The 22113-nt window shown below is 34.3% G+C and overlaps 1 protein-coding gene across 1 annotated transcript in view; it reads right to left on the minus strand.

The window, feature by feature from the left end:
• The window catches only part of RFX3 (regulatory factor X3), a 135870-nt gene that overhangs the window by 42358 nt on the left and 71399 nt on the right, over positions 1–22113 (minus strand). Inside the window, exons 3-4 of the mRNA XM_075726130.1 lie at positions 13699–13796; positions 4911–5169 (exon numbers count right to left, since the gene is read on the minus strand). Of these exons, the coding sequence (XP_075582245.1) occupies positions 4911–5169; positions 13699–13796 (357 nt within the window). The remainder of the gene's footprint in view (positions 1–4910; positions 5170–13698; positions 13797–22113) is intronic.

Raw genomic sequence — 22113 nt, forward strand, 5'->3', positions numbered from 1 at the left:
GTAGGGTCACTCTCCCTCTTCCCCACTTTCCTTGTCTTGTGAAAAGGGCACAGTCTCAACTCAAGACATTACAGTGGAGCAGCAAGACACTCAAAGGGGCAGAGAAAGCCATAAGTTATTTTCTCCACATTGCTAGACTGAAACATCTGGAAGAGAGAGGGAGAAGCCATGATGCTCCACAGCTCTGAAGGAGAAACCAAAGCAGGAGGAAAGTCTTGAAGACAGAGGTTTATAAAGGCAGAAGATCCACTAATCCTTTAAACCTCCCACCCCTCCAGTTAATTCATACCACATGAATGGCTTTTCAGTAGTAGTAGTGATTAACCATTCGTATGACTTATTTAAAATAAGAAGAAAAGATATTATCTGCCTTCTTGTATCTGGAAATGGATGCCTTATTTCATAAAAGATGTCACAGTGCTCAGCTGAAGAAGTTGTAAGTAAATGTCTTGCCAGTACAAGAGGTCAGACCAAATGATCTAATAATCCTTTGTAGCATAAAAATCTGTGCAGCTTCAATTTGATCAGAAACAGTTTGTTTTACGCTAAGATGGATCCATCTAAATAAAAATTACCAGAAAAGTTGGGGAATGCAGGAGGAAAACAAAAAAAAAATCTCATCTCAAACTACTTTCCAAATGATAACCCTCCACCTTTACTGGACCATTTAAACATTTGTTGCTTTTTGTTCTTAAAATAATTATATTACTTCCACTAAAATTATATAATCAGGATATGATATTTACAATGGGCCTTCTTACTTCTTGTTGTTGTTTTTCTCCTTCCATTAATTAGAACAAATTTTGGGTAGGTACCATCCTTCCTTTACAGTTAAGAGCAAATTTTGCACACTGTGCTTACTACCAGAAATAATAATTTGTGGTCATACATTATATCCATATTAATTTTGCTTTTGTTTTCATGTACATTTAGATTTGCACTGAAATAGGATAAATTTTTGCAACAGCATGAGTGGAGACCTCCTGTGGTTGGTGATGACTGATGAATGACAACTGTAATCGCAGATCAGTCATAAAGCTTGTTAGAAAATAAGACTAATAGATAGAAGCCTCTCACTGGCTGACAAGCATAACACCACATTTATTACTAGAAACTATATGAATTTTTTAACCTTGTGATATTATGAAATATGTTCATTAGCTCATCCTGTTTTATCATAAGAACAGTCCTTAGACATTTACATACAGACAAAAAAAATTGGAAGGTGATTACATTTCATTATTAACATGACAACCCAATTTTCTAATTAGTCTCTTAAATACAGCTGCCCCTTCTTTAACCAGAGCTGCCGATAAACCAAACAAATGACTCTTTCACACATGTTTCAACACGCAAATTCACTTCAAATAGACATCCAGCTAGGGTAAATCACGTCTTGTTCAATGCAATCACACTTTATTCTCAACCAATCCACATATATTCACATGAAAATGGTCATTTGGGAAAGTTGTTTATCTACCTAATATCTTATATAGAAGGTCTTATAATCTGAATGCCTTTCTGGTTTAGGTAAAAAATTGTTTTTAGTAGAGAAGTAGTTTAATAGGCCACCAAAGGATATAATGGGAAGAAGCAACGAAATCAATGGAAATGAGTAAAGAAAATGCTAAGAAATGTTCTTCATGCATACTCACATAAACCACTACTGTATATATGCTGGAATAGTTTTGATAGTCCACAATTCTTAATATTTTGACTATAAAAACACTGCTATTGCCTGCTATAGCATAAGCAGCACAACTTTCTTGTATGAATGTTTGACAGAAATTAAAATGAATGAAATGTTACAAACAAAATATTAGCTCTTTATTAAACCTCAGGCAGAACTCAGAATGACCTTAAACCATAAAGAAAATAAAGTAAAAAGTCTCTGAGTCTCTTTTATTGAATTCTGTATAAACCAAATAGCATATCTGGTGAAACATAAATTAGACTTTTAAGTTTAATTTATCTAAGACACAGTTAATAAAATAGACTTATTTATACATTTAACTTTTAACCTGAAACTGTTTTGTTTGTTTGTTTGTTTCTTTTAACTTAAGCTAGATGTATCAGAAATAGGTAACATCAATAATACAATTAATTTGCTTGTTACAGAAGGTAATGATTTGATCAGTGAGGGTGAATAACAACAAATGAAGTTATCAGCTGAAAACAGTAAACAGAGCTACTACCTCTATGGCAAAAGTAAAGACAGCTTGTCATGACCACATGTATTACTAAGTAAATTCTTATTCGTTTCCATATCCTTTGTCTCCATACAAAAATTCTCCATACAAATTCAAAATTTGAAATATTTTCTGAGTATTATACTAGCAAACCAGCCTGGATACAGGCTATTTTGAGAACTCCAATAAATTCTCTATAGAAGAATGAAAAAAGATATGATGGTAGAGATCAAATGAGGATCACAAGTGAAACAAGCTCTACCTACCTAAGGTGCAATCCAAATAAAATATTACATTGCTCTATTTTGCATAGTTTAATTATGCCCTCTAGTAAAATTAAAACAGACTTGGTACTTTAAAATTACAGTTTAAGCTGAACCTTTTGTGTTTCAATTGACTCTTGAATATTTCAGCTGAACCATACACACCAAGAGCCTAAAATTATAAAATCTAAAATCACATTGTGTCCCACTTCCTTAGCAAGAAATATACTTCTAATATATTCTAATGTCTCACACTTACAGAGCTATACTATATAAAATAAATAGCACCTTAAAAAACAGAGGAAACTATTTTAGTGTTAAAAGTGCAATTTAATAATTGTAATTTAATTAACAGTATTTTTTTCTATTCTTAAAGGCAAGTTGATACAGCAGCATGGAAGTTACTTGGAGCAACTAGAACAGGCTGTTTTATTGACACATGAAAGATGTGAAAGCAAAAGAAAGATGTTGCTAAAGGTACGAACCTTACATTTTGTTAAATTTTGGCAAATTTTACTTCTAATTTTGGGAAAAAATCAAAACAGTTTTTAATTTGCAAAACATAGCATGGAGTTTTGATATCATTCAAATAATTCCAGGATATTCAACTTCAAAGTCTACTACTCCACATTTGTGTTTACTGGATGTATTTAAGCCCCACTTGATTTCACATTCAGTTAAGCATTTCTACTGACTGAATTCTGTTGTCAGTGAATAAAACAAAACTTGTAGCATAATACACAAAACACAAAAATGTTTTTGTTCTTATTTGATTAAGGAGAAAACTGGCATGATCTCTAAAAGAGGCAATATTTGTATTCAACCATAGAACAATTTAAAACAACTAAGAAAACATAGGAGTATCATTGCCATTTAAGTATTTAAAGAAACATCACTTTTCAAATTTCATTCCATCTAGAAGACCTATTCCTTACTTATGCCTATAAAAAACTTTGTTTTGCCTGTGCTTGGCAATCATGAAGTCAGGTGAAAAATTCCATGAAATAACTTCTAAATAAGTAAAATGCAAGAGAACTTTAAAGGAAAAAAGAAAACAGTCAAATTAAAGTCTTGATTTTAATTAAACAAATCTGAAAGAGGAATGCTGCTTTTTCAGAACCTTTGTTTTTCTATTAAAGTCACATAAAATACAGGCAAATGTTAATACATATTCTTTTCTATTTTGTAGCTCAAATATAAAATTCTCTGTTGCTAGCTGAAAGCTCCCACTATATTACCATTATTTATACTATTCATGAATTATGACTCTTTACAATTTTTATTCTCAGAAAATACTACTACACAGTTTTTGAACAAAATACTAATTTTTTACATTGTACAAAAGATTTATATTTATCCATACCAACTACCTTAAGAATCAAAATGAAGAGATTTTATCAGATCATCTAAATTATCCAATGCTATCATAAACATTCCTCATACTTCCAAACAGAAGAATATTAGATTTGTACTCATTACATTGGTTCCTAAAAATAAAGTCCCCTAATTTCATGGCCCTTTTGAGTACTGATGAATCTGTATTATTAACGATGCTTTATCTCCTTTATTATATTTTTCAACTCTTCCTACTCTATGTTTCACAATTCTCTTCCCCATTACTTCCAAATCTCTACATCCAGACCAGAATACCCAAGCTATTCAAGCTATGCAGCAAAGCTAGACTAGGTATAAACCCATTGTCCTAACTGAAATAAGGGCTGATTGAGTAAGCTCTTAAGGGAAAGTTCTGTGTTTAAGTGTCCACAATATTATTTATCACAGTTGTAACAGAATGCATCTCCACACAGTACTGTAAGACACTTCCACAATGAGCTTTTAATCTGGAATAGACTTTGGAGACATACCACAGGTTAAGAACAAAGTTTTAAAAGGTAGCACCTCAGTATTCTGAACAATTGGAAATATTTTGAAACAAGCTAACAAAACTACGCTAATATCCAGCAAACAAACTGAACAAATGCAGGGAAGTTACAGATAACTATCCGTAACTTAGTTTACTTAACATTTACATCTAACATTGTTATACTCAACAACACTATGTTTTTCTTAGGTTTTCAGAAAAAATACAGAGTGTTAAAGGAAACTGTTTTAGTTCCCAACCTAACAAATATTCAGCTCAAACAAACTATTATGTGAGCATTCCCAAAGCATTCACTGATATTACTTGAATGCAAAAATTTAACCTATGAAATGTAAATATTTGCAAGCTGTCACAGGAAAGGTCTGCCTTCATGTTTAAGGTTTTACAGTATTCTTACTCCTGTGTCTTTCTTATATATATCTTTATTACTTATTTTACAAAAAGTACTATGTAATACTTACTCTGCCAACATAATATTGCTATACATTCTGTCACAAAAAACATGTCAGTCTGCAAGAACATCTGAGTGACTAAGAAACTAGTCTCAAAGATTTTGCATCAGTCTGAAATACTTACTGTTGCTGGGGAAGCCCGCGTTGTATGAGTCACTGAATGACCAGAATTTTCCATTGAATTGCCAATCAGATAGGTCCCTCCTGAGCTGCTAATGAGTTGTCCTCCTGTGACACCCATCTGAATCCCTCCAGTGCCCACCATGCTATGAGATGAGACCACTGTTGTCACCTGTGCAGAACTTCCTTGAGTATCAAAATAATTTCCCCCAGTGTTTTGGCTGTACATCTGGGTTTCTGTGTAAGGATAAGTTGTTGATCGGCTTCAAGAAAAGAAAAGGAAAAGAAATTATTTGTATTGTTCATTTAGCTGAGGGAAATGTTATAATTCTAGAAATGTATGTACAATAGCTATAACCAAATAAAATAAGATTGACAAACAATCCCTGCCTCCTCAGAGAATAACATTTAATCAAGTCAAAGCAATAAATAACTAATTCAGTGGCAATGTTAAATGAAGTATCCACCAAACCTTACAAAAAAATTTGTCAGTCTTACCTGAAGAGGAAGAGAGAAGGGAAGTATGACAAAAATTGAGGAGACAGGCAGGAAGAGCTTATACAAGTATTAATATATTGCAAAGCAATTTATAAAGCTCCATCTGTTTTAACTTTTTTTAATCCAACAATAAAATTTTGAATTTTAGTCACGTGTTACATATTTTGCATACTGTGCATGTTGCAAAATTGCAAACAATTCATAAAAATGTCAGCCAAGAGAGCCCAATGTTCAAGAATCCTATGTTATCTATTGTTTTTAAATTCATTAAAGCTCTTGGCTGAATCTTGAAATTCTGAATTCACTGGTGTTTTGGGAAATGTAGTAATTTTTAAAGGGTGAATTCAAAATTGGACATGAATTCATGTTATGATTAAAAAACTGCATTTAAGAAATAAAACTGAACCAAAACTATGACTTGCAAAAAGGACACAAAGATGAAAGAAATGAAAGCTATGCAACAGTAACATTTTTTAAATCACTTTCAACTATGAAACATTCATGCCTCATTAACCTGTTTACCCTAACAAACTATTCATCTACTGAAACCGTCTATCATATCTTTCACATTCTTAATCACTTGTCTTGAATCATTACTCTTCATAGGTTAAAATCTATTTATAGTTTTTGAATGTGTATTTGTTCCCATGTAGTAAATCTGATCTTCAAAATCAACATATTTCAAAATTGTTAAGTAAATACCATTCATTATTTCAAAGGCCAGATTCCTTATTTTGGAAAAGTCTATTTGGAAATTTTATCCTGTTTCATGACTGCTAAACTTTGTATCTTTGCAGGCATGATAATAGAAAGGTCAAAAGGTAAAAACCAGTCAGTTTACCCAACCATTAATTTTATTTAAGCATAAAAATCTGCAATATTTCTTGTAATCAACAGGCAACACCATTTTGAAATTCAAAGTTCTCCATTAACTTGGAGCTGCAGATGTTGAGATGCACTTACTCCAAGTAAATAAATTTTAAAAGTATTATGATGCAGAGAAAAGAGAGGGGTGCCCAATCTCTGCGTGTCTCCAATTCATTTAGTATAATCAAACAAACAAAAAAAAAAATGCAACACCATGCAACTAAATGAGTTCAACAAAAAAATTCAGACACTTTTGTCCAAAAACACAACAAGAAGAGGAAGCAGCGTCCATGTTTTATGCAGTCAGCTGTTGATTAATACCCCTATACAGGAACTTGAAGTCAGGTGCTTTTTTTCCCTTTATCTAGACAGGGATTAGTTTCTTATCAATATATAGAAAAGGTCATGGCAATTTACTGTTTGTTGTTACGTTTTTTTAGTTATGAAAACTTGCACTCAAGATTAATTAACTAGTATACAATGGACTCAGAGATAATGATTCCTTATTTAGCTTCAGAAAATCATTACTTTTAAATAACTGATGAACATATGGCACCTTATCAACAACAGAAGTCAGAAATTTTATTGTATTAACTATGGCCACAACAGTTTCTCCCTTTCTCCTCAGAGACTTTAAGAAACTCCAAAACTTGAGTTTTAAAAACATAGAATTGTTTAGGTTGGAAAAGGCCTTTAAGATCATCCAGTCCAACCATTAACCTAACATTACCAAGTCCACCACTAAATCCTAAATGTTTCTTAAGGCTCATACTGCATTATTTGCTCTCACTCCTCCTTAAGCTACTTAAACATTTTTCTTTTTAGAGTACTTCAAAAGCCTCAAGATCAGCTGCAAGAATCTTGAAGTTAATCTAAAAGAAATGCCTTCCAGCCTACTGAAAACAAAGCAAAATAGTTCTTTTAGGGACTAATGCTCCAGCAGACAGATATTCTATTACCATGTCTTTTGGAGAGTTAAAATCAGTTGATCTTTGCATTGTAATAGCCTATGTATGTGATTAGGTACCGTGCAGGTCCTGATTATCTTTTTGATCAAGTCAAGGTATCATTGTGATATCTTGTGATATCACTGTGATCTTGTTTATCTTGCGATAAGCAAGATAAGATAACCGCTAGCAGAGCTGGTGTTGCATCTGTCTCAGAATCACACAGTGTGCGAACAGTGCTATGCAGCAGAGGACAATTTAGGAAAACGTCGTGATGGAAGCTCAGGGGAAACAGTTCATGCAAATGATTGTCAAGGGACTGAACACTGTAATGTCTCCCAATAGAGAAACGAAAAACTTGGGTACTGGTATCAGGTATCAGTAAGGAAAGGAACAAAAGGACAAGGCCATTGTTGACAGTAAAAATAGACATGGCTAGAGGAAAAAGACTGTCCAAAAGATGTGAGGAGAACAGATCTCACTTGCAGAAGTGGAATTGAAGAGGCAGTTCTTTGAAGCAATGCAAACCCTAGAGAATGCTCAAAATTTCACAATAAAAGTAAGTCACAGACTTGGTGTGGAACAGGGAGAGAAAACGAAATGCTTGTTTGCTTATAACTTGTTTAGATCTGATAGTATCAGAACACCTACATCTGCTTATAACAGTACTTTCTATCAATGGATCAAGAGCAATCATTGGGGTACACAACGGGTCACACTCCAAGATAAATACACTCTTCCCTTTGTTCCAACAACCAGCAGGTTCTTCTAGAACACCTGATCATTGGAGATGATTAAGCAAATCTTTTAGCAGTAGAGATCAACAGTGTAATTAAAAGTGAGATAAAACCATTATTATTACATACAATAATAATTGGAACTTAGCAAAGAGCCTTTTAACTTAACCAAAATACAAACTAATTCATCTGGAAATTAAAAATGCAGCTGGATGAGATGATGATCTTAAAGGTCTTTTCCAACCTAAACGATTTTATGATTCTATGATTCTACGTTTCGGAAAGCAGTGACTCAAAGGTTTAAGGTCATTGCATATGATAACATGACCCCTCAACACAAAACTGTAGCAAAGGGGAAAATACGATGTTATATCCTTTAGACACACACAAGGGATAACTTGAAATAAGGAAGTGTTCTTCTACTTCTCTGTAGTACTTGTACCACAAACTTGCAATACTTTCTCAAATAATCTGACATGCATCACATAGTCAGTTCTTTCCTGTTGCAAAGGTTGTAAAAGTACTCCTAGGTCGTATTTTCTTCAACAGCTGCATATAAAGATCATCTAGGGACTAACCTCAGTGTGACTAAAGTCTTCTGGCTCTTTATGAGAACACCTTGGTGATATACAGTGGCTTGAGATATGAGGTAGGCAACAGAATCTAATAGTTCCTTCTAGCAGTGTTTACTAGAACATGGCATTAGAAAGTTTATCAGAGTTACTAATAAGTATGCAGTCTAAGTAGTTAGGCTGCAGAGCCCTAGTTTCCAGAAGGCTGTGCAAACTAGATGATGTTTACCCTGAGAGCAAGTCACACAAAGTCAGACGCTGCGCAAATTCAATTTAGATTAAGCAAGCCCAGAACATGTGTGCAGTGTTGAGATCCCACACTGGAAGTTAATAAGACCAGCATGAATTGGACTAGGATTACAAGGTACAATAGTTCTTTTGTCTCTTCAAAGACACTGATACTTTGAAGAAAGGAGACAAATAAAAACAATAGCACAGAAAGAGTAAACCTTGTTATTGTCCTCCCTTAGTTTTCAGTGCGCACATGTACACATGGGAAATCATTTATTCCCAGCTGCACCTATGATTTGGTTCTATGTAAATGCCAAGAATCTGATCTATTGACTACTATAAAACAGTGTTCCTGCCATCCCAACATGTCTCAGTAATTTGCATAGGCGGATTATGGCCCCAAATTTTCTTTGAGCAAGTAGTTGATGGGACAGACTTACCTTTCCCATATCTATATTTGCCTAGAAAACATCACCTACAGACTTATGCTGGTTTTATTCATGTCTTAGAAACATCTGCCTTGTTGAAAGACTTTTCCATCACTCTGTGTTTTAGTAAAAAACCCCAAACATTTATTTCCTTTTCCAGGAATTGAGAAATGCATAGTGCCTTTAAATAAAAATTCTCAAATCAGGTTGGAAGTCCAGACAAGTTAACTCAAGTGCAGTTTGTGTTCATTTTAAATTAGGTTTTAACTTGAAATTATATTCCAGTAACTCCTCTGGCTTGCAAAGTAAGTAATTAACGACTGAATTCTTATCACTAGCTGTAGGCACCGACTTGGAAAATTCAAGTCTTAGGTAAAATGCACATAAGTCTGGTTTTTTACTTGAAGATGTATACCTTTTATACTGTGACGTGAAATACCAGCATCCCTTCACAGTGGCTGTACAAGAACATCTTGGTTCAAACAAGAAAACCATTCAGCATCTTTTTTTTTTTTTATTTTTTCTGTAATTCTAATTCAAACAAACAAGTAACATAATTATTATCTTACTTATCAAGTAATAACCTCAGAATTACTCCTGTGGGTTTTGGTATGGATTACCTACATAGCTTAGCAGGCAGGCACGTAAGTTATTTTTTCATTGTCACCTCTGTAATGAAAGTTACATTTTTTTGGTACATTTTAGCCTTTTATGGTACTTTATTAACTAAAGTATTATTTCCTGGGATATAAATATGATAAACACTAGATGACAACAAATATTTCAAGATACACTATTATTTGCAGGGTAGCTAATGCTCATGATAATGCTATGGTGTTGCAATATGGTAGAAAACCTCCATATAAAAGCCAAGAAAGTCTTTCAAGCTAGAACAATATTCTCAAACTCCTTTAAGATTTTAGTATAATCCTGTGGTCCTAAAGCTGATAGTGAGCTTCACAGAAACTAAAGAGAACAGAATCCTTTGTCTGACACTGAGGGAAGGCCTTATCACAGCCAATGCATTGCTGCAGTCTCTGGAGGTAGTGTATCACAAGCAATGGGAAGAAGGGGAAGTGCCATATAAGCTAACACTGACACAACAGAACATGATACAGCAGTCGAATGATAATGGAGAGGGCTAAATCATCTGTCTTGCCCTCTCTCATACAAGCTCCTGTCGCCGCACAAAGGAATCTACTACTACAACCAGAATATTGATTTAGGGCTTTTTAATAACAGATCAACTCCCAATGAAGCAATAACCTTCTTCCACAAAAGCCTCCTCAATTGATCTAGACAGAGATGGAAGACCTGATAAGACAGTAAGTCATTGTTTCCTTTCACCAACTCCCCTTTATCAAACAAAACTGCTAAAACCAAAGATCAAAACCTAGACTATGAAAGGGCAATAAATGCATCTGTAACCAGGGAACAAAAATTCAAAGTAATCTATTTCCTCTGTAATGGTGAATAGTTGACCTGCTTTATGCATATACATTTTCTCTATATGGACATCTTAAAATACATCAGCCAGAAAAAGCTTTATAAATTTACCTAAAATACAGTTGCATTATTCCATATAAAGAAACTCTCATTTGTCACATTAAAAAATTAAATATGTTACTGACAGACATTCATTATCAATATAAAGGAACCGAGATCTTCATCACTGAGTCCAAGATCTTTTTCCACATGGAAATAAAGCAATAAAAGCATACACAATGCACAACTGCAGGAAAACTCTGTAAACCAGGGAATGACATAAATGAAAACAGAGTAGAAATCTTATAAACTATATTCGCATGAGCTCTAAGTTAGACAGATAAGGGAACCTTACTTACAGACCTCTAAAAATTCTGATGAAGTACAGCAGACCTATAGTCCAAGAAATATGGTATTGCCACTGTTATAAACATGTCACAGGGTTTCTACTAAATCTGCAAGACCTCAAGACTTGGGCTTGTCAGGCTTCCTTTGTCTAGACTTGTCTGTGCTAGCCTAGAGCTTTGTTCTAGCTTAGCTCTAACAGTAATTGTCAAAAAATCAGATAAATGTTACTTAATCTGTTCCCATTTTAGCTTAGCTTTCTACGATTGTGTGGTATAAAACCTATCATTAAAATGCTGATGCGTTGCTCTAACTAACAGACAGTAATATCAAATAGCTAGTCTGTATGGAATAAACCATGAATGACCCTAGATTAAAAATGTAGCAAAGAGGATCATGACTGTGGGATGACAGTATTCAAGAAGTATCCAGCAAATGTAAAACACACCATATATAGGAAATTCAGATGTAATATGGAAATGGAAACCAATGAAGAATGAATATGGTGCAGACTGTGCTAGAAAACAGATGAAGAATAGCTGCAAGTGGACCCAGTGGGAGTAGAGAGCCCCCCAGCATCCATCATACTTCTCCAGGTGTAACACCTATGATGGTGGTAACTTGCTGTAATCCTTTCTTAGATGGAAGCCATTGACCTTAGTATGCAGAGGGGTAGTAAAAGGGTAAGCATAATGCCAGACAAAAACGATGGATACTAGGAAGTACTAGGAATATAACACCTTTAACTGTATTGATAAGAATGCTTTGATATGACAGGTAAGATTTCAATTAGAGTAATAGTAAATTCTTGGTTTTGCATACAAGGTGCATTTTGCCTACATAAACAACACAAATTGTAATACAACAAATTGGTGAAGAATGCGGTTTGGACGTAACAGCAATAGCAATTCTTGGACAATCCCAGCAATTAAAACCCTCTTTGCCACAGCAGAATTATCAGGTAAATGGCTACATTTGATTAATACATTAAAATTCATGTAAGAAAAAAGTTCACGTATAGTATAGGGGACTCACTTGACTTCTTAATATAGGTGCAGCCATTATATTATTTATCTATTCTAAACTGCCAGGTAAACCTGTACATGTCATCGCAACAATGCATTTTTGTTTCAGGATAGAGTGACATGCTTGACAAGCAAAATTGTTATAAACCAGACACAAATGTAGATAACATAATTCAAATATTCTCATATTGTACAATGTATGTGACAAGTTATAGGTTACACCCCTTGTATTATCATTATGCCTCCAATTATAATAAAACCAAGTAACTTTTAAACGTAGACAAATCATCATATAAAATGCGTGGGGAGAGTTGTGTTATAAATATACAACAGTTACACTTGACAAAGACTACGAAACCTGACAAACTTCTTACCTTTAGAATCAAAAGAATCAGGTAACTCTTTCCTCATATACATTCTAACTGTGTCCTTTGTTGCTAGCATATATGCACTTAAATCAATGCTAGTTTCCAAGTGCTTTATTTTGAAATAAAGAATAATTCTTTCATCAGACATGCTGTAACGTTTATTCCAGAGATTTCTGTACACTGAATTAATGTCTTCACCCTAACTATGGGTTGCAGACTTCTTATTCCATTGCTAGAGCAGTACTGTCACTTGATAGGTTATGGAAACATCCTGTATCTGATTTTGAGTTAGAATTAAGATTTTGATTTAGCATGGTCATAAAATAAATCAAACATATAATCATAAGAAGACAACCCAAAAGACAAACCAGTGATCACTCTAGTCAATCACATCATTTACAAACCTAATCCTATTTTCTAAAAGTGAAACAATTTCTGGAGTAGCAGTAACTGGACAAACTGGCCGTAACACACTTCCTTGAATCTGTCAGGAGCCACAAGGCTCATCTTTCACAGATTTCAGTGTGAAGAACAGAAAAAGATGAACTGCATTCTGAACACTTGCTTAAATATTTTTGCATAAGAGAGGTGGGCCTCTGTTTTCTGTCACAGCAGAACTTGACACAGTCTACATCAGCTTTGTTTAGGGATATGGTAAGCTTTTTTTCCACTTCAAAAATTTTAAAATGTCACTCCTGCATTGCTGTAGTGCGGAACAAGCTAATCCAGTTGCAAAACAAGAAGAGGAGAAACAAATGTAATTTTTTTTAAGCCATAGAACTTAGGTAACAATAAAAACAGCAAATAGAAAAACAATTCTTTAATCTCTGAAGGGAGCTAGCCGTCAGCAACCTAGAGCCCTGTTCTCCTTCACCTATTAAATAAATGGCATTATAACATGTAATACATATATTAAATAACTTTAATTTACATAAATGACATTTTTCCATTCCTGATCTGGAGTATAAAAGTATACAGGAAAATGTGTTTCAAAATATATAGTCTTCAAATATTCTGAGTAGAAACACAGACTGGTCCCATTCTCTGTGAATGAAACGGTAATCTTTAGAAAGGTTCCTAAAAGTACTGAACAACAAATTGGCTGTTCACAATGTTGTTGTTCACAACAGTGTGAATTCAGCTTTTCATCCAAAAAACTATTTTGACAGTAAAAGAGCTTTGATTGAATTTTTCTTTCCAACTTAAAATACACCAGTTGGTTAACTGAAAACATATATTTAACTTCACATTTTAATAAACATTCAAATTCCGATCATTCGCCAACTTACATAGCTCCATTAGTGTAGACTGTGTCACTTCCCTCCACATACTGAACCTGGGTTGGGTAGACATGCTGTACCTGTTGCACAGTCTGCACTTGCTGTACCTGAAAACAAGAACACCAGAAATTTGGGATATTGTAAAGAAGGACCGATGCTTCAGTGAACCTAATAGCTTCTAAACAATATGGAGTATCTTTGTTCTTATAATTGCTAAAGGTATGTCATAGCAATAGCAAAGAAAGTTACTGTTCTTACGCAATATTTGTGCTGTAAGTCTGGTATACGGAGCCCTAACATTGAAGATGCATGCTCATGGAGCATGCATACCCTGAGTGCCAAAACCAGAACTAACTGGAAAGAATAATAAGGATGAAATGACGTGTAACTACGTTTTGCACCAAGCTGAAGAATTACATTTACTACAGAAGAAAGTATCATTTGGCCACATGTATGCCTTTTCTTATTCCATTTCAGTCCTGAACAGCTCAAGCCTTAAAATCACAGCTCAAATGTATTGCAGTAAGTTTAGAAATAAAGGTTCACACTAAGATGGTTTAGCTCTTGTTTAACTGGAGTTAAACTACAGCGATACAAGCTTTTTTCCCAGTAATGCTTTGACCCAATGTACAATTATGGATCAAAACCCCCTACCTGAGTAACCCCTTTCCCAGAGTATCATCAGCTATAACAAACTCTGACACAACCCAGTTTTACATCAATGACCTAAACAATGAAAGGCAGTAAGGCATGGATTATCTTCACATATATTGCTGAGATGGCATGTCTGTTTTGTAAAAGCACACAGTCACAAATCAATTCCTTTGATTCATATACTATGTAGGGAAGCTCCAAGTTATGCAAATTTCCTCTCCAGTCTTAATTTTTTGTCTTCTGCCACAGTAAAGATTAAGAATTCCATATTTTACACCTGCCATCATTTAGAAAGCCATATTTTGGTGGAAGAGCAGTCCAGAATCTAAAAGATGCAAAAGGACTTAGAGACTTCACAGACTGGCACAATTTTACCCAAGGAACTGAATCAAGAAAGTTGCAATGCACATATTACTATTACATATTACAAACTACTTTTAAATGACTGTTATTTTTCTCAGATATTTTGTTATGAGGCAACTTCAGCCTGATCCAGTTGGTCCTAAGGATTGCAAACACCATAATCCCAGATGAATCTGGGTTTCATGCATTTGATGGATCATCTCCGAGAGCTCTTTGAGAATACCTTCAACTCTGCTGTATTTTAAAAAGTTCTGTAAATAAGTACATTTTTTCCTAGTCTTTTATAGTACTGACTCAGACTGTGAAAAGAAAATTTAGATTTTTCACAGAAATCTTCCCTTAGATTGACATTAAAACCTGAATTCTGAAAAAAAAACCCCACCCAAGTTTTTGAATGCAGCTATACTAGCATGATAGAAAATCAGATGTTTCTGTCCATTAGCAGCAATGAGACACAACATGATGGTTAAGATAGCTATTAAAATCCAAAGTTTTCTGATTTCCCACATGAATTATTACATAAATTGACAAATATACCTGAAATACAATTTGTCAGCTTCCAAAAATATACTTTAAATATGTTTTCTAATTATTAAGGTAAGGTACAGCTGCGTACATTTCCTCTCCTAATGACATTTACTTATTTAACAGAAAGATTCAGTTCTCAGAGTCAACACAAAAATCTCTGATCCCAATTATGCACGTTCCTAGACTTTAGAACAATTTTTTTAATTAAAAACCATAAACAGCTAAATTGTGCAAACATCTTTTCAAAGAATTAAACTACTTCTAATTCCATCACCTTTGACTTCATAACTTAAATTAATTCAAATCATAATTTCATGGAATGGGCTTGATCCAAATCCACTATAAGAAAGCTTGCTATTAATTAGTACCTCTCAATATTCAAATTTGCCAATCTGTGACAAAACCATCTACTCATGCAGTAATTGGCTAAAATGTGTATGTGCTTTACTGTGAAACATTTATGCAACACATTATGATAGTATTTAAGCTTGACTCTAAAAGTATTTCTTCCACTTTGGTGAATCAAGTTCTGTGACCTTTAATCAATGGGAGAAGGGAAGTCATTGTTGATCAGTCTATTACAGAGCATCAAACTTATCTACTTAACCTATATAGTGAGAAAACATCTTGAAAGCAGGTTTTATTCTTAAACCCAGTAATTTGTCACCTGCCATGTAATAGATACGCTCCATTTTCTGTCCCAGTAGTACAGCTGGGGAAACACTGTGGAAATGACGCTGCTGTCAGTATGAATTTCATGTTCTTGTCCAACCTGTCCCAAACTGCACTTCATTCCCTATTCACACACACCGGATGTGGCTTACTCCGTATTAAAAAAACCCACACTATTTTTCTGTTAATGAAGGAAATGTGATTTTCTCCCTGCAACCTGCATACTAATAAAATGGAATCCTACAGTATGTACAAACACAACATTAAAAACTTCCTTTCAGTAAATGCAGGGCATATTCCCATTCCATACAAGGTATTATATTCTCCCATTATTCTTGGATACAAGCTACTACCATTTCAAAAACAACAGATTCAGCATAGTGCAAAACCTTTACCATAAAACTGAGAGGATACTGCAGGGACAAAGTGGTATAGAGTGTATCAAAGCTGTGTGTCTACTGGACAGGAAACTGAAAAATTCCAAAATGTGTTTATTTTCTGATTTGGAACAACAACAACAACAAATTAATTTATGATAAACCAAAATATTTTTTAAAAGGTTAAAATTAAAATTTTCATTGATTAATTTCAAATGGTCACCCATTTTTATATAAATTCTTTATTAGCCTAATATACAGTACTACTAGAAATGTTATGACTGTTTATGCCAATAAAGTAATTTACTTTTTATATCAACATTTAAGAATGGGTACACTACAGCGCTATTAAAACATCTTACCTACTTTTGTAGGTCAAAATGTTCTTCCTTTAAATTTTATCAATGAAGTTCAATACAAAAGGGCTACTGAATTAGTTTAATTTTTTTCCAATACAGTAATAAAAGAAGACAGTTTTTTTTATATTTTGCTTCAGCTTCTCAGAAACTCAGTACTGCTACAGTTAAATTGATTATGGTGCCCAAGTAAGCTTTAGTCACTACATTGTATTGCAATGTACATAACAACCTTAAGGTAGAGAAAGTTAGAAGTAAATTATTTCTCCTATCAAGCAATGACAAATAAAATAAGTAAGTGGCCTTTAGGATGGCCCTGTATATGAAAATTCTGCCATGCTGAAAATCTTATATATACTTATAAGTATATAAATATATATACACACACTATATATACAAATCTTATTTGTTATACGATATCTCCAATCCTAATTTTATTTCCTATTTTAATTCATTTTGGGAAAAATGTTTTCACAAGAACTAAATTTAGTGCCTCTGGATTTTCTTTTTAATCTTCAACGACAGGAAGAAATGAAATGCATATATCTGCTCCTATGAACACAAAATTATTTGAGAAGAAGTTGGTTATGAGGAAACAAAACACCACGAAAAAAATCAACATGTTTTTGTGGAAATTGTAAAAAAAAATAATTTATTTCTTCTCTTCTGTTTTATTTAGCATTTTCCTTGCACCTTTTATTAAGCTGTTAAAAGAATTGTATCACCTATGTTCTTTAGTTTTTGGAGCAGAGCAGAAATTTGAGATCACAGAGAGAATATTCAACAGAGATCTAAACCTAAATGGCCTTCTTGAATTAAAAAATACTCCAAGAATTAAATGATTCATTATCATTATTGTCTGGCTGGAAAACAGAAAATTAACTAACTTGTACAGGAAATAATGAATTAAGTAGGGTCAGACAGAAAATCTTTCTGTCTGTGAAATCACTCTTACTTCAGTGATTCTAGCCTGAAATAAATAACTGGAATAGGATTAGAAGTAAGCAGCCAAAATGTTCCAGGAGAACAAGAGGTGAATGAAATCTTATTTCAATATACAAACGTAACTATAATTACTAGTTGAAGGAAAAAAAAAACCCAAAGAAAATGAATTATATTCTTTATTATACTACCTCAGAGGAACAAATGAGGGACTAAGTTATATTGTATCTATGAGAGTTTGTCAACAAAAATAAAGTGCATAAAAGCATACTGAAATGCAGAAATTACACAGAAGTATAAAAACAAAATTGAAGGGAGAATTTTGATTTCCAATAAAAAGGGTTTATGTTCAAATTACTACTAAGCAAAGAGTAGAACAATAGGGCAAAACATATAAGGATTTTTAAACTCCATTTAAAAAACATATAATTATCCACAGTGCCTATGCAAACAACTTGGATGTGCATCATTTTCTGTTCTCAGAGAGAAATATAATTTTTGTACCCTCATTAGTCTGGATTACTTTTGGCAAGCAACATATAAATAGCACATGCCGTAATATTCTAAGCACATTCATATTTATATAATGGCTAATGTCAGTTCATGATTATGTTTTTCATATGCTAAACTTGATTTTGCATTAAGAGCAATTTTGATTAGCAGAAGTCTGCATCTCCAGTTAATGATACAATGCTTTGTGAACACGATGGCCGTTGTGCATGGTGAATATGAAGAAATGCTTTGCTCAACTTATGATGCATGGATATACTTTCATGAAATAGATTATATGACTATTTTTAGTTTTATTTCTCAAATCCTTCCACATTGCATGGCATAAACTACAACATGAGTTTGATTTTGAATCCTTAGAAGCTTACTGCACTGTGCTAGAGTGCCTGTTGAAAAAGCAATGATACATTAATGAAAAGTCCCCATATCTGAGGAAACTTAAGAGTAAGAAAATTCCTCAATTCCTCAGGCTATTAAAATAGAATTTAATTACACTTACACATTTTTGGTGTTACTCTTGTTGCTGAACATGAGCCAGCAGTGTGCCCAGATGGCCAAGAAGGCCAACAGCATCCTGGCTGGTATCAGGAAGAGTGTGGCCAGCAGGAGCAGGGAGGTGATTGTGATTGTTCCCCTGTATTCGGCGCTGTTGAGGCCGCACCTGGAATACTGTGTCCAGTTTTGGGCCCCTCACTACAAGAAGGACATTGAGGTGCTGGAGCGTGTTCAGAGAAGGGCAACGAAGCTGGTGAAGGGTCTAGAGCACAGGTCTTTTGAGAAGCGGCTGAGGGAACTGGGGTTGTTTAGTCTGGAGAAGAGAAGGCTGAGGGGAGACCTTATGGCTCTCTACAACTACCTGAAGGGAGGTTGTCTTGAGGTGGGTGTTGGTCTCTTCTCCCAAGTAGTTAGCAATAGGACGAGAGGAAATGGGCTCAAGCTGTATCAGGGGAGATTTAGATTGGATACTAGGAAGAATTTCTTCCTGGAAAGGGTAGTCAAGCATTGGAACAGGCTGCCCAGAGAGGTGGTGGAGTCACCATCCCTGGAAGGGTTCAAAAAACGGGTAGACATGGCACCTGGGGGCATGGTTTAGTGGGCATGGTGGTGTTGGGTTGATGGTTGGACTGATGATCTCAGAGGTCCTTTCCAATCTTAATGATTCCTAGTTTTTACTTTCATTGTAAATAATCCAGCCACCAAGCCAGGACACGAAATTGCTACTCTACCCTTAATTGGTTTAGTGGTAGACTTGGTAATGTTAGGTTAATGGTTGGACTGGATGATCTTAAAGGTCTTTTCCAACCTAAACGATTCTATGATTCTATTTTTTTTGCTCACATGTGGACATGTTCGTCCCCTTACCAGTCCCCTTGATCCCACCTCAACAGTGACAGCTGCTGTGCTGCATGCAACCAGCTGCTACCAGCGTCACTTTTACCAGAGGGCAAGCCCAGGTTTTCATTAATGATACTTTTTTTTTCCTATCTTTGGAGCATCACAGCAGACTTTTATGAGGTCCATATTTACACTGTATAAAAACGCTGTATAAAAATTAGGGATTTGTTTTAGCTGAAAATATCAAAAGTTACTCTTCTGCTGTTTGCTCAAAAGACAGGACGCTTCAGTACAAACACAGCTGTAGGAAAAAGGCTCTTAGTCCACCCTTCCAGTTATTCAGCTTGCTCTTCTTCAGGCCAAAAATGTTTCATTTTGAAAAAGATATGATACATTTTGTGAGCATAAATAAAACACTGATACCACAAAAACAACCCCAAATTAATGCATGCATGAGATGTCATTTTAGTGTGGTGTATATACAGGAATGGAAACATGGGAAACCAAGACCTCACTAGGAAAAATGAAATACTATATATACTGCCTTAATATTAATTAAAACCAAATTAATCTAAAATGGCATTATTCACTAAAAAGTACTAATAAATTACTGTAATGATAAATGATAAAATACTGTAATAATAATATAGAAGTTTCTAGTTTACACCAAATTGTTGCATATACAGACATGTTACAGTATCTTTGAATTTAACAAAATTCAAGAGGTGCCCTATTGTTTTAGTAAATCATATTTACAAGAGAATACAATCCAAATGTGAATACTCACACATATTTTGGATACAACTGACATTATTAAGTATGTCTCTCATAAACAATAGAAAAAAATGAAAGCATATCTTACATACTATGCACCTAAAACCTTTCCTCCAACTTGCAATATTGGTAACTTTGAACATGCAGAAATAATAAGCCCTCCCTCTGCCATCAAAAGAATGACTTTATGAAATTAGCACTCTTTTTCCTGATTTTCTTTAGGCAAATTGGCCCATTCCCATCAAATGTACATAAAGCTGATACTAAATTTAGGCAAATGCGACCTATACACAGATAATTCCTCAGGGCAGATCACACCTACAATTTCCTCAACACAGTGATTGTTCCAATGTTTGATACTTTTTTCTTTTTAACCCTACAACTGAAATTACCTATCCCACTGACATTCTTCATCACATTTCCCTGCTGGCAGACCACATTCACATCTTCACTCTTTGTTTTCTCCTCACTACACATCCACTTCCATAATCTATCCTCTCTCTCTACACAAATCTGCCACAAATACCGTGTTTTAATCACTGTGATACTTTCTGCATTGGATTTCCCAACATTCTTGTTGCATCTTCAATCCCTGCAAGATTTTGAAGAAACTCCTCTTCCTTTGCTGGGTTGATGCCTTACCTTTCCTTTCTGAAACATGCTGATTCCTACAGTCAGTGTTAAGAGTCAACTGGAAAAATATAATCTAATATCCACACAGGGAAAAATAATCAAAAATAATGTTGGAGTATTCAATGAAAGGGAATACTCAGAAGCAGCAGTAGTAAAGGAGACATACGTAAAGTTGATCAGGGACAGTTTTACATACTCAGCGCAACAAAAAAATTCAGTTTCCTGTTCTCATTAAGGTATAATCAAGCAAGAAAAACCCAATCTACTCCTGTGCTTCCGTGTTTTGACGTGAATATTACATTAATGAAGGACAACTGGAATAACTTCAGAAAAGACACAGACAGTTGGTGACAAAGATTAACGCGTTATTTATGTGGGAAAACAAGGAGCCAATCCTATCCTAGTTGTTTTCAGAAAGCTAGAAACTTTGCACAAGCAAAGTTTATAAACACTAAAACCCTGCTCATTCTTCATTTGCTTGTGACAAAAATAGAAACGCACAGAAGATCCTATCCTTACATTTCAATCAATCTAATGATTAGAACTACAATACTATAGAGTATCGTGTATGCCACTAACTGGTTACCAATCTTCAGTCCCTCATACTGATCAGTATTTCACATGGATAAAATTCAGTATGTAATATTAGACCACCGTATGTATACTCTATTTGCTTAAAATAAGCAACTGTGTAGCACTACCAAATTGCTATCTTTACCTGAAAAGATGAAATACAGGAATAACAAAGGACAAATCACATAAACTACATGTATTAAACATCTGTCATCATGAAAGAATATAAAAATCAGACAAATTATCCAGATAGTATTTCATAAAGAAAAAAGTCTCACGCTTCACAATCCTTACAAAAGAGTTAACCAGACAAAATCTCCTACAAAGGTTACCTAAGTTCAAGCATCATGGAAGCTTCAATTAAAATCTAACATAGTACTCAAAAGCCTCTATCCTAATCAACATTCAAGTAAAGAGAGACAGAGCTCTTCAGCAGTCTGAACTCAGGAGAAAATATTTCAAGCAATTCTTGATTCACTAGTGGTGAATTCTGAGCAAATACACAAAGACAAGCATTTAAATAAAATTTTCTAAGTCCAAATTCAATGCTTTTCTGAATCAGCTTTTTTAAAAACAAGCTTGCATGCTAAAAGGTACATGAAGGTATAAGCAGAAACTATAGTAATGGAACTATGAGGCATTAGAAATTGAGTCTGTACCTCAGGAAAAAAATGTTAGTGAAATACACAAGACTGTGGAACACATAC

The sequence above is a fragment of the Pelecanus crispus genome, chromosome Z (genome assembly GCF_030463565.1).
Source record: "Pelecanus crispus isolate bPelCri1 chromosome Z, bPelCri1.pri, whole genome shotgun sequence".
In the NCBI taxonomy this organism is placed as follows: Eukaryota; Metazoa; Chordata; class Aves; order Pelecaniformes; family Pelecanidae; genus Pelecanus; species Pelecanus crispus.